The sequence below is a fragment of the Corylus avellana genome, chromosome 2 (genome assembly GCF_965113065.1).
Source record: "Corylus avellana chromosome 2, dhCorAvel1.hap1.2, whole genome shotgun sequence".
NCBI lineage: Eukaryota > Viridiplantae > Streptophyta > Magnoliopsida > Fagales > Betulaceae > Corylus > Corylus avellana.
In genome coordinates, this window is record NC_142491.1 from 8,463,153 (window position 1) to 8,474,697 (window position 11,545).

The 11,545-nt window shown below is 35.6% G+C and overlaps 2 protein-coding genes across 4 annotated transcripts; both read left to right on the forward strand.

Annotated features, from left to right (window-relative positions):
- Positions 1-3,972: 3,972 nt before the first annotated feature.
- LOC132162540 (senescence-associated family protein (DUF581)) lies at positions 3,973-5,053 on the forward strand. The gene is made up of 2 exons (XM_059572786.2): positions 3,973-4,352; positions 4,555-5,053. The coding sequence occupies exons 1-2, from the start codon at positions 4,231-4,233 to the stop codon at positions 4,751-4,753; spliced, it is 321 nt and encodes a 106-aa protein (XP_059428769.2). The 5' UTR covers positions 3,973-4,230; the 3' UTR covers positions 4,754-5,053.
- Positions 5,054-7,217: 2,164 nt separating this feature from the next.
- On the forward strand, positions 7,218-11,541 carry LOC132176227 (uncharacterized). Of its 3 annotated transcripts, XM_059588389.2 has the most exons (3): positions 7,218-10,640; positions 10,721-10,788; positions 10,999-11,541. In XM_059588389.2, the coding sequence occupies exon 1, from the start codon at positions 7,335-7,337 to the stop codon at positions 9,966-9,968; it is 2,634 nt and encodes an 877-aa protein (XP_059444372.2). In that variant the 5' UTR covers positions 7,218-7,334; the 3' UTR covers positions 9,969-10,640; positions 10,721-10,788; positions 10,999-11,541. The 3 variants fall into 3 exon arrangements, with proteins under 3 accessions (XP_059444372.2, XP_059444366.2, XP_059444358.2); XM_059588383.2 differs by having other exon boundaries at positions 7,218-10,788; XM_059588375.2 differs by having other exon boundaries at positions 10,721-11,541.
- The last annotated feature ends 4 nt before the right edge of the window (positions 11,542-11,545 follow it).

Consider the following 11,545-nt stretch of genomic DNA (forward strand, 5'->3'; position numbering starts at 1 on the left):
TAACATAAAAGAAATTTACAAGCTCACATAAGTCTCAGCTGTTACTGTCATTAGGCGTTTCATACAAGGGAGATGATAGTTATAGTTTGATTAAATATTACAAGAAAAATAATATTACTATATTCACAAAATAAAATATAAGGAGATTATTTTACAAAGGATATAGTTTTCTTTTGAGTTAGAAATCTAATAAATATGATTCTCCCGTTCTCCCGTGTATTTTTTAAAAAATTAACAAAGTATGTTGCATCTGTTCTTAGAACACGTGATTCTCATATACATTGTATCTACTCTAGTGACAAATGTCAATTTAATAAATTAATTTATAAATTTTTTTTTTTTTTTTGGTTGTCATTTTACACATCCAGATTAAGATATAGGGTAAAATATTTAACAATGAAATCATGATGATATGTAATATGCCAGAATCCTAAAAGAATTTAAAGAAATCTTATGCACATGTCTAAATTGATTTCCTTTGATTAAATAGAGGAAAGGAAAACCACTAACTTTAAAAACCATTGACTAATTTTTCGTAAAACAATTAGGGGGCCATCTCACTAAAATAAATACCATCAACATGTAATTATAATATAAATAGAAAATTAGTAGTAAAAAAATAATATTAATATTAATATTAATTTTCCCATTGCATTATTATTAAAATAAGACCATCACAACCGGTCTACCGTGGCAAAATCTCAACTGTAGATGCCACTAACCTCGTAGGGTGTGCCAGCTCCAACAACATAGATCAAGGAATTTCGTCTTTTTTTTTTTATTATTATTATTATTATTATCAAACAGTTGCCACGTCGCACGTGCAATAATTGTGTGTGCTGCGCTGGCGCAGGCAGACAGAACGCACGTGTGGCACGCACTGAGGAAGAGACACGTTAGAAGCTGACCGGGCGACACGGGCATTGGCCGTGGGTCCGCAAGACAAGGACCTATAATGGGCCCACTGTCAAAGTAAGAGCCAGCACGACCGTGCGTCAGGTGGGTCCTACTTTGGTGGTTTCTGAGTGTTGTGGGTCCCGAACCTACTCAGCTCCAAGGTTGTTTTTGGAATTTTAGTTTGTTTTTCTTTTGTTTATATTGGGGTTGTGGGGCCTACGGATTAGTTGGACACTGAATTGGGGAAAGTATGGGCTATGATGTGGTCCGGGGACCGGGACGTTGAGTTGTGGAGAGATCAGATGTGAGTGGGTGTAATTAATATTTTTGTTAATATCAAATTTATTATTTTTAGTAAGTGATAAATATATAATAAAAATATTTAAACGATAAATATTATGTTACTGAAAGTATTATAAATTTTAATAAGGGACAATATAAATATTTAATAATCGTCTTATTATGAAAATAAGATATAAATAATTTTAAAATATCTTAAATTTTTTAAAATATCCCAGATTATTTTTCATTTTATCTGGAATCTTCAAGAGTAATATATTATTCTCATGAAAAAGTAAAATTCAAAATTATTATATTAAACTTAACAATTGAATTATCGATTTTTATTATTTTTTTCCCATTTTGTTGTGGGTACTATTGTGATTTTTTCATCTTTTCATAGATATCCCGGAGGATTTGATAAAACTCATTTCCTGCCCACAATGTTTATCATATTTCAGTTTTTGACACGTGTTTTCATGTTTATTGTTTAACATCTTCGGTTGGGTTACCTTTCTTAAAGTAGCCGAAGATGTAATGGAAGCACATGTCTCTCCTAGATTCTCCACTCGTGTTACTTTAAAAGTATTACTTGGGACTTGCGTTTGTTTCCTCAATTTTTCTTTGTAAGATAGATAACATTAAAGGGTCGATTTGTTTAACATCTTAGACAAAGTAATATAAGTTGACACGTGTTGAAGCAGAATGAGGACGGTGAGGTCGGTGATGGAACTCCTTATGCAAAACAAGTGAGAAGTCGTCAAAAAGCCCTCGGTCTCGAAGGATCGGGAGCACTCCAACATTCAAATTAATAAGGGCTCTTTTTTATAAAGTAAAGCTAAATAAAAATGGGTAAGTATATTTTTGTGAGTACTTGGTAAGGAGCCTTCCCTCCTTTTTAGATTTGTCGCTTCCATCATTACTCTCTAGAGTTTTAAGAATTCCCACCAATAGTTTGTTACCGACATGAATATCCCTTCGTGATAATATTAGGGATGTGTACTTGGTGTGAGTAGGAAGTTGAATAAGCTAGCAATGTGGGAATTGATTATAAAGTGTTGCACCTGAGTGAGGGTGTACTCAAGTCTGAAGCTGCTGGACCGGTCAATCAGTTTTTGTTTTAAATTTGTTGGTATGGGCATTTTTTAAGAGTTTTCTGAACTTCTTAACAGTCAGGCCTTAAGGGGTTTATCCACGTTTATTTAAAAATACAATTAAACGTTTAGTAAAAACAAGGTTCAACCTTTAAAATTTTGTGTTTTTAAAAATATTTTTTATTACTTATCTCACAAAAATGTGAACTTTTTTTTTTACGTTTTCAAACTATTATTTTTTTAAAAATGCACTTTCAAATAGAATACTTTATACGATTTTGTTTAAAAATATGTGTTTGATAGTGAGATTGTGGAATCAAACAAACTCTAAGACAACTCAAAAGACCACTAGAAACGCATTGACAAGTTAATAATTATAGTTTGATTATTAAGAGTGGAGATAAAAGGTGAATACAAGAAGATTCAATGAAGTTTCCAATACATCCAAATGGGCATGACAAAGAGGCTTGCTACAATCTCTATGCTCTAGCCACATCCCACATGCTAACTAGGTTTAGGGTAAACATGCCTAGGAAAAGGAAAAGATTCCCCCTCTATTATTCTTTTCTCCTTTGAAATTAAAGAATGCTTAGTCCTTTAATCTACATTAATCTATGTAAAAGAGCCTAGAACAAACAAAGGAATCTTGTGAAAAGAAAAGGTTTTACCATCTTTCAAGAGAACCTTGTAGTTACAAAATCCCATTCATCGAACAAGGAAATGGTTGTAGGGAAAACCTTTCCTAATTCCTAGACATTGTACATAATTTTGCCGACAATCGAACTGCCGAGAGATTTAGTAATTCCAACAATAAATATAAAATAATTAATAAAAATAAATATACTTTAGTCTCCTCAACTAATAGTCATTTTTTATTTTGCCCTATAAACGGACCGATGTGATACTTACATATATCAAATTATAATTTTGTTGCAATTAAGTAATTTTTTTTGTCATCCTTTCAAAAATACCCTAATTTTCTTAAAAAATAAAATAAAATATTAATTAAAAAACTAATATCAAAAATCAAAATTTCATGTAAATTCTTTCTATACTAATCGAACTTTACTTTATGTATTTTAATATTTAATCAAAAAATTTAAAGAAAATTAAGGGTACTTTGGAAGAATGACAAAAAAGTGGTTAATTGCAACAAAATGGTAGTTCTATGTACCTAAGTGTCACACTTGTTAGATCATAAGACCTTTTTTTTTTTTTTTTTTAAGTAACTGATAGTTCAAGAGAGTTAAGTATATATAACCCTAACTAATATGAGTCTATATGTCCAAACAAATTTTAGGTTACAGGTTAACCCTATATGGCTATATGGCTACAATGACTTTCTTGCTATCCAAACAATAAATTTACTGAAAATCCTAATCTAAACTAGAAAGTAGTCCAGATGAAGCCAACCCAATTAATATATAGAGACCATAAAAGGAAATGCCAAAGTTCATGGATGTACAACAAATACCCAACACAAAAGGGACCAATTCTGAAAATCACTGCAGAAAAGGGAAAAAGACAAAGACAAAAAAGCTTTTTTAAAAGAGAGATGCATGTACTTGAGCCAATAGATTCAATCCCACTGGATACTAAAACCACTAGTGGGCTTCAAAAAAAAAAAAAAAAAAATCTTTGTTAATGCTCATAATTGTAGTAAGAGCTTTTTCAGGAACTCCCATGAACCACAGATTCAACCAATCAAATTATAATATCAAGAAAAATGCTTGCATTTAATTGGAGCAGCCCACAATTCCACAGTAACCCAAGAAGCACCTGATTCTGCCAAGTCAAGAGAGCCAAGTCTTTTTATATATATGCCTGCTCTGCTTCTTCACTCTCCTCCCTCCTACACATTAACGTTCAACTCATCTCTTGGAAATTAAGCCTCTTCGTCCGTCTCAGAGCTGCTCTGGAATCTTCATCCCTGTAGTTTTTTTTCTTTTTTTTTTTCATTATGAGATCAAGCATGATCCATTATGTGGGATGTGAAGATCATTTCAACGAGCCCCACTTTCTTGAATCTTGTTTTCTTTGCCGGAAACCGCTTGGAAAAAACAGTGACATCTTCATGTACAGGTGAGCTTCTATGTTTCTTGTTTGTTTGATTGTGATTTTCCTACTGTTCTTGATGAGAATCAATGGTATCAGATCCACTTAAAGATATCTATTATTATAGAAGTATGAAGATCTAGAAAATGGTAATCCTAAATATATATAGATTCGATTTTGGATGCTGAGATTACTTGGATTCTGATGGGTTTTATGGGAAATTTTGCAGAGGGAACACACCTTTCTGTAGCAAAGAGTGCAGGCAAGAACAGATAGAGATTGATGAGTCAAAGGAGAAGAAAAGCTGGAAACTTTCTTCCTCTTCTTCATCATCTTCTTCTTCTTCCAATAGAGCCAGCAGAAAACAAGACACCAAGGATTCTACACCAAGCAAGACTGTACGGTCGGGTGCTGTTGTAGTGGCCTAGTTTCTACAAGGTGGCTGCAGAGGATTAATTAATAGTGATCTTTCCATTTTTAAACAGGAAGAAAAGAACTTTCATGTAAAAAAAAAAAAAAAACAAAACAAATATGGGGGAAAAAGTGGGATGGATCTTGTAAAGGGATGAAATGAAGATGGTGGATGGTGGTGGGCATGCATGAGTGTGTGAAAAAGAAGCCCATCTGTAGAGAGTTTTGTTTTGTTCCCCTTGGTGGATGAAGAGCATCCAAGTGGGGGGTGTGGGCTGGTTTTGTGTAATGAGAGATCTTTGTTTACTTTTTCCTCTTTTCCTAATAGTTTTTGGCCAATGATGCATCAAATAGATTTTGCATGATTAATGATCTTAATCTGAAATTTTATGTTTCTTTTTTTACTTTTTTTGCCCCTTGATTCCCCCATTTATAGCATAAAAAATTAAGATCGGGATTGGTTGCAATTCAGATCATAGTCAAGGCAGCGTTCGGACAATTCGAGACCTATTCGAACATAAGATTTTGTTGTGGCATACGAACAATTTGAAATTTATTGTCTGAGTCTTGATTGATTTCCTTTTGTTTCTTGCTTCAATAATTAGTATTAGAGTATATGATTAGCTTTCGTTGTTAATACGAGTGTCTTAATTTGACACGTTTGGTTTAATTTTATCGCTTATGAAAAATTCAGCTTAAAAGAAAACGACACACATGGATTATCTTTTGAGTTACTTTTATGTGAACATCATTATTCAACTCAAAAAGGGTTGGCAAGAAAGAAGAAAGAAATGGAAAAATAAATAGAGAGCAAAAAGTCTTTTTCTTTTTTTCTTTTTTTGGTTGAATGGGGGAATAAAGGTAGGCTACTTCTTCAAGCGATGGAGCTTTGTACAATTGTACTGCATACCCACTTTTGGACGTATTGACGACGTGTCGTACTTTTCTTTCTTACAACCTCGATACGATAATCAATGATAGATAAGCAGCCGCAGTAGACCTAAAAGTCTCATTTTTCAATGCACTTGCCCACCTAACCAACGTCACTTTTGCTCTACTTTGGCTGCTTCTGCCGTTGAGAAATGATTTTCTTTTACTTTTTCTTAATTTTTAAAATTATTATTAAATTTGTGCGACTAAAATTCATCCCCACATATTCAATAATAATTTTAAAAATAATTTTAAAAATTAGAAGACTAAAGAAAGATATATACACGTCGTAGTTGCCGTAGTAAAATTGAGGTATGTTGTACTAGGTCTGGTGGCACAACCTTGGATAATTGCCCTCAACAAAATTATAGGGGGGTTGCGTACGTTAAAAAGTGTGATTTTAAATAAAATTATAAAATGGGTGTTTGTATTTTTTAAAAATTATGATTTAAAAATGTAAAAAATTATGCGTTTTTCAGTCGCAAGCAATTGGGTGAGTCTTTAAAAACACATGATTTTAATGGTCAAATTACAATTTTAAAGACTAAATCGTTGTTTTACCATGTACTTTAATTGTGTTTTTAAAAATTGTGTTTTGAAATTACAAATCCAAACAGACTTTTGGAGGCCGAATATGGCCTTTAAGTAACCATTAAGGGTGATGGTTCAATGGCCTAAGAAAATTTTCAAGTGGTCAGGTACTAGGATGTGGGTTTGAATCTCCGCAATGGAGAATTTTCACATATGCCTAATTAGTATTAGCCACCTTTGATTTTCATTAATGTCCTGATGGACCTGGCTCCGGCTATGGCTTAATTAGACTTGAGGTAGCGCATGTGTTTCTCACCGTCTAGGTCCCTCCAGTGCAACTCCCAGCAGATAAGTCACTTCTGGTTATGATAGCCACAATTGGTCTCTCAGGCCTACCATTTAAAAAAAAAAAAAAAAAAAAAAGTTTGGGTTTGGTTGCTTATAGACTTAGGGTCTATTTAGGATTATGTTTGAAGGGTCTAAATGTGCTTTTAACACTCAAATAGCCTGTTTGAAGAAAAAAAAAAATTCGTTTGGTAAAAAAATTAAAAGCTATTTTAAGAGTTCAAAAAGCCTATAAAAATGGTTAAAAAATATTTTTAGCAAAAGCTTAAAAATAAAGCTTTTGCCCTAAAGCTTCATTTCTCAAACTCAATATCAAATATGCTCTTATAGTAGTGAAAGATTGATACCAGAATTCTTTAGGGGAAGTCAAAATATGAATGAAGGGATAAGTATATAATTTTAATAAGGATTAAGTCTAATTTTAGGTTTAAAAATATAATATATTTAGCTATATATAAGTATTAAACAAAAAAAAAAAAAAAATCAAAACTAAAGGGGCTATGAAGTTTAACAAACTTACCCTTAAGCTTTTTTTTTTTTTTTTTTTAATCTGTTTTTTAAGTCATGAAGCTCGAGTAGTTAAACACCAACCCATTTAACTGTCTGAAGAGGCCCAATTCCAGCCCATTTAACTGCCCAACTCCCTCCCAGCATTTTCAAAAAGAAAAAGAAAACTCTGCAACTCTCCCCGGCTATGCACGGTGCTACAATGCGCCGCCGAGTCCACCGCTCCCATTTCCCTGAAAAAGCATAGAAAAAAAAACATCTGCGACCGCACTCTGGCACCTTGGGATGCCTGCTAAAATACGCCGCGTGGTGCGCTACACTCTACAGGTACATTGTCCCTCTCAAACCCTAAACCCTAAGCCCTCACTCTCTGCCCCCTTTGCTTCTTCATCTAAACCCTATAACTCTCAGAAATTTGATTTTCTCGAACAATTTTTGCCGCTTAGCACTTCGAGTTCCAGTAGTTTTAGCAGAATTAATTCAAATGAGCGGCGAAGAATCGTCGTAGGGTTGTCGAAGATGATCAAAGAGCGAAAAGGCTATGTATTGAAGGGCTTTTCGCGGAATTTTTGCCCATTTTTCTTAGTACAGATAATGAAACTGTTTGGAACCCGAGAAACCGCGTATGCGTTCTTTAAACTCGCGTTTAGGGACGGTTCCGAGGGGACCGTCCGGTCGTGTTGTGTTGCCGCGCATGTTTTAGCGGCGGAGGAGCTTCGGTTTCTCGCACAAGACGTGGTTTCGAGGGTAATTGGGAGGATTGGGGTGGGTAGGAGTGAGGAATTGGTAGAATTTATGTGGAGGGGTCACCATGAATACGAGTCTGATTTCTCGGTTCTCGACACGTTGATGCGTGGTTTTGTGAATGTGGAAATGGGGAAGGAGGCATTGGGGGTTTGGGGTAGGATGAGGAAGGTTGGACTGAGCCCAAGTTCGTCGGCGATTACGATTCTTTTCAAGTTGTTGCTTAGAGTTGGTGATTATGGTAGTGTGTGGAAGTTGTTTAGGGATATGGTTCGCATAGGGCCTCGCCCTTCTAATTGTACATTTAACATTATGATTCTTGGGTTTTGTAGAAAAGGCTTGGTTAGAATTGGGGAGAGTTTGTTACATGTTATGTGGAAATTTCAGTGTGAACCGGATGTCATTTCGTATAACATTGTGATCAAAGCATACTGCATTAGGGGATGGACATCTGATGCACTTAGGTGGGTGTATTTGATGATTGAAAGGGGTTGTAAGCCTAGTGCTATAACATTTAACACAGTGCTAAATGCCTTGTGCAAGGATGGAAATGTGGTGGAAGCCAGGAAGCTCTTTGATGGAATTCAAGATGTAGGTGTTTCTCCGAATACCATAATCTATAACACTTTGATGGATGGGTATGTTAAGGCAAGGGACATTGTTCAGGCAAACATGCTTTATGAAGAAATGAGGAAAAATAGTATACCTCTTGATGGGGTAACCTTTAATATTTTGGTCGCTGGGCATTACAAGTATGGAAGGGAAGAGGATGGTGACAGGTTATTGAGGGATATATCTCTATCGGGATTGCTTCCGGATCGTTCACTGTATGATATTTCGGTTGCAGGGCTGTGCTGGGCAGGTCGGTTGGATGAAGGCATGGAGCTTTTAGAGGATATGCTTGAAAAAGGAATAACTCCAAGTGTGGTTGCTTTTAACTCAATTATTGCAGCTTACAGCAGGGCAGGGTTAGAAGAAAAGGCCTATGAGACCTATAAAATTATGGTTGAATTTGATTTAACTCCTTCATCTTCAACATGTAGTTCTTTGCTTATGGGTTTGTCCCAGAAGGGGAGCCTACAAGAAGCCAGAGAGCTTTTGTGTAAGATGATAGAAAAGGGTTTGCCTATCAATAAAGTGGCTTACACGGTGCTTATGGATGGATATTTCAAGATAGGGGATCTGGAAGGGGCTCAAAGTCTGTGGAATGAGATGGCACAAAAAGGGGTATCTCCAGATGCTGTTGCCTTTTCAGCCTTTATAGATGGACTTTCTAAGGCAGGTCTGGTGGAGGAGGCATATGGTGCGTTTCTAGAAATGTCGAGGAAAGGGTGTGTGCCAAATAATTTTGCATATAATTCTTTGATTCATGGATTTTGTAACCAAGGGAAGGTGAATGAAGCATTGAAATTAGAGAGAGAGATGAGGCAGAAGGGACTTCTTCCAGATATATTTACCACCAATATTATCATTAGTGGGTTATGTAAACAGGGTAGAGTGAAGTCAGCGATTGATGCCTTTATAGATATGCAGCGGACTGGGTTGAGCCCGGATATTGTCACATATAACACTTTGATTGGTGGTTTCTGTAAAAATTTTGACTTGGTTAGTGCAGATGATTTTGTGAATAAAATGTATGCCAGTGGTTGGGACCCAGATATTACAACTTACAATATTCGCATTCATGGTTTCTGCTCCAGTCGAAAAATGAATCAAGCTGTGATGATGTTGAATGAGCTTGTTTCAGCGGGTATTGTTCCAAATACAGTGACATACAACACTATGATTAATGGCGTTTGTAGTGATATGCTGGATCGTGCTATGATTTTAACTGCAAAACTGCTGAAGATAGCTTTTATTCCGAATGTGGTTACAACCAATGTGTTGTTGTCTCACTTTTGCAAGCAGGGGATGCCTGAGAAGACCTTAATGTGGTGTCAGAAGTTGAGTGAGATCTCCTTTGATTTTGATGAAATTACCTATAGAATAATGGACAAAGCCTACCATAATATACAACAACAAGATGCGGAACTTTTTAGAGGAACATCTGCAAAGAGCCTGTTTCTGGATTTCCTCATGTACATTACATATGATTATTTGCATAGAAATAATCCTCACAAAGAAACAATCCAGAATCCTCTTAAACTAATTGAAAGTGGTTTTGGTGGGCCCTGAAAGTTGGCTTAAAGATAGCAGTTCAATTCTTGTGATCATAATCTTATGCAATCATGAGTGTGGTACATGCATTCTCAAGGAACTAGGGCTTTTTTATGAATTTTGTGGTGATGAGAAGTTAGAAGCAGCGTCAATTAGGGAAAAACATTGGGTTTAGATGGTTTCAGTGGAGAGTAACTCCACTACAACTGGTTGCACTACAGGGAGAAAGGAATTGCCACTAAAGATGGGGTAAAGACAATGAAAAAGACGGTGGCTGGTGATTTACAGATGAATTGGCCCTAGATAGAGTAGAGCAATTGAAAAGAATTTATCTGACCAGCAAAAATGTTGAAGGATAACGTCTTGTTCAGTTGAGTTGTTTTGGTCTATTGAAGTACTAGCTGGTGCTTACCTTTTCCTGTTTTGGTATTGGCCTTTTGTCTGGTACTCTCTCCATTGTGCTTTTTGGCCGGTATCCCAGCCTGAATTTCTTATGGTTGAATGCAAAGGGGAGTTCACTAGTCTAGTTTGAATGGGAAGCAAGAAAGTTCAATCAACATGGAACCACAAATGAATTACAAAGTCTTAGCAGGCCCTCGGAGCTGATAAACAACAATGGGTTAAAGTGTTTTTTTTAGCAAATGGCCAACTTTACAGCAATGAACATTGCTGCTGAATTATTCCTCTTAGGTAAAATGGTGGTATATTTTTGGAACTAGCAAACAGTCAATTAACATTGCACTTACATTTCTTTGCCTGATTTACTGTAGTTGTTTTTCGGCATGGAGGGGGTTATTATGGGAAGTTTGTTGTCAAAGTGGTGCAGAGGTTTTGCGTGGTAAGTAGCTTATATGACTGATAGAACTTCAACATGACCTTTTGTCCAGCCAAAAGAAGCTGACATATTACTAACATTTTGACTTGGCAGAGTATGATACACTTTATAGTTTGTGACATTGATTTTTTTTTTCATGGTTCAAACTTCAAATTGCTTGGGAAATAAGTGTTTTGACATCCTTGTCTTCAAATGACTTTGTGTATTGAATAGGAATCTGAATATTGAACACCTTTCCCTGAAGTGCACCAGCTATAAGCTTACAAGCTTCAGATCATGATTAAACTTAAATTTTGAATTTGCAACCACCCATTTCCTTTGTGCAATGGCTTGAGAACTTCCTACTTTCTTCTTAACCCCAAGATTGAAAGTGACCATGATTTCAATTGTCGTTTACTCAATTGAAATGATAATTGGGAGGACTTATGTGGCTTCTGAATATTAAGAATTGCACTGTGGACCATCATCTCCTTCATTGCGTTGTAGCAGAGAATTATGGTCATCGGATTTATACTTATTTGGTGCACATTGGGCGATGCCTCAAGATTGTGATAGTTGGGGGGTTCCTCTGCGCATTATTTGAACAATTTGATGAAAGAGAAGCATCCTACTTTCAACGGATGCAGAGCTGAATGGAGTCTCCCGCAATACCATTTTCTTATGTTATGCTCTTTGGAAAGCATAGAGTATCATTCTTTCTTAGATTTCAATTCTCTTTCGAAATTTATTGTAATTTGTTGAGAGGATGTATTTCAATCAT

Excerpts from the sequence above, each read along its gene's own strand:
- LOC132162540 (XM_059572786.2), top strand. The coding sequence starts at position 4,231 with ATGAGATCAAGCATGATCCATTATGTGGGATGTGAAGATCATTTCAAC. Across the intron at positions 4,353-4,554 it reads AGTGACATCTTCATGTACAG|AGGGAACACACCTTTCTGTA; the intron begins GTGAGCTTCTAT and ends GAAATTTTGCAG.
- LOC132176227 (XM_059588383.2), top strand. The coding sequence starts at position 7,335 with ATGCCTGCTAAAATACGCCGCGTGGTGCGCTACACTCTACAGGTACAT.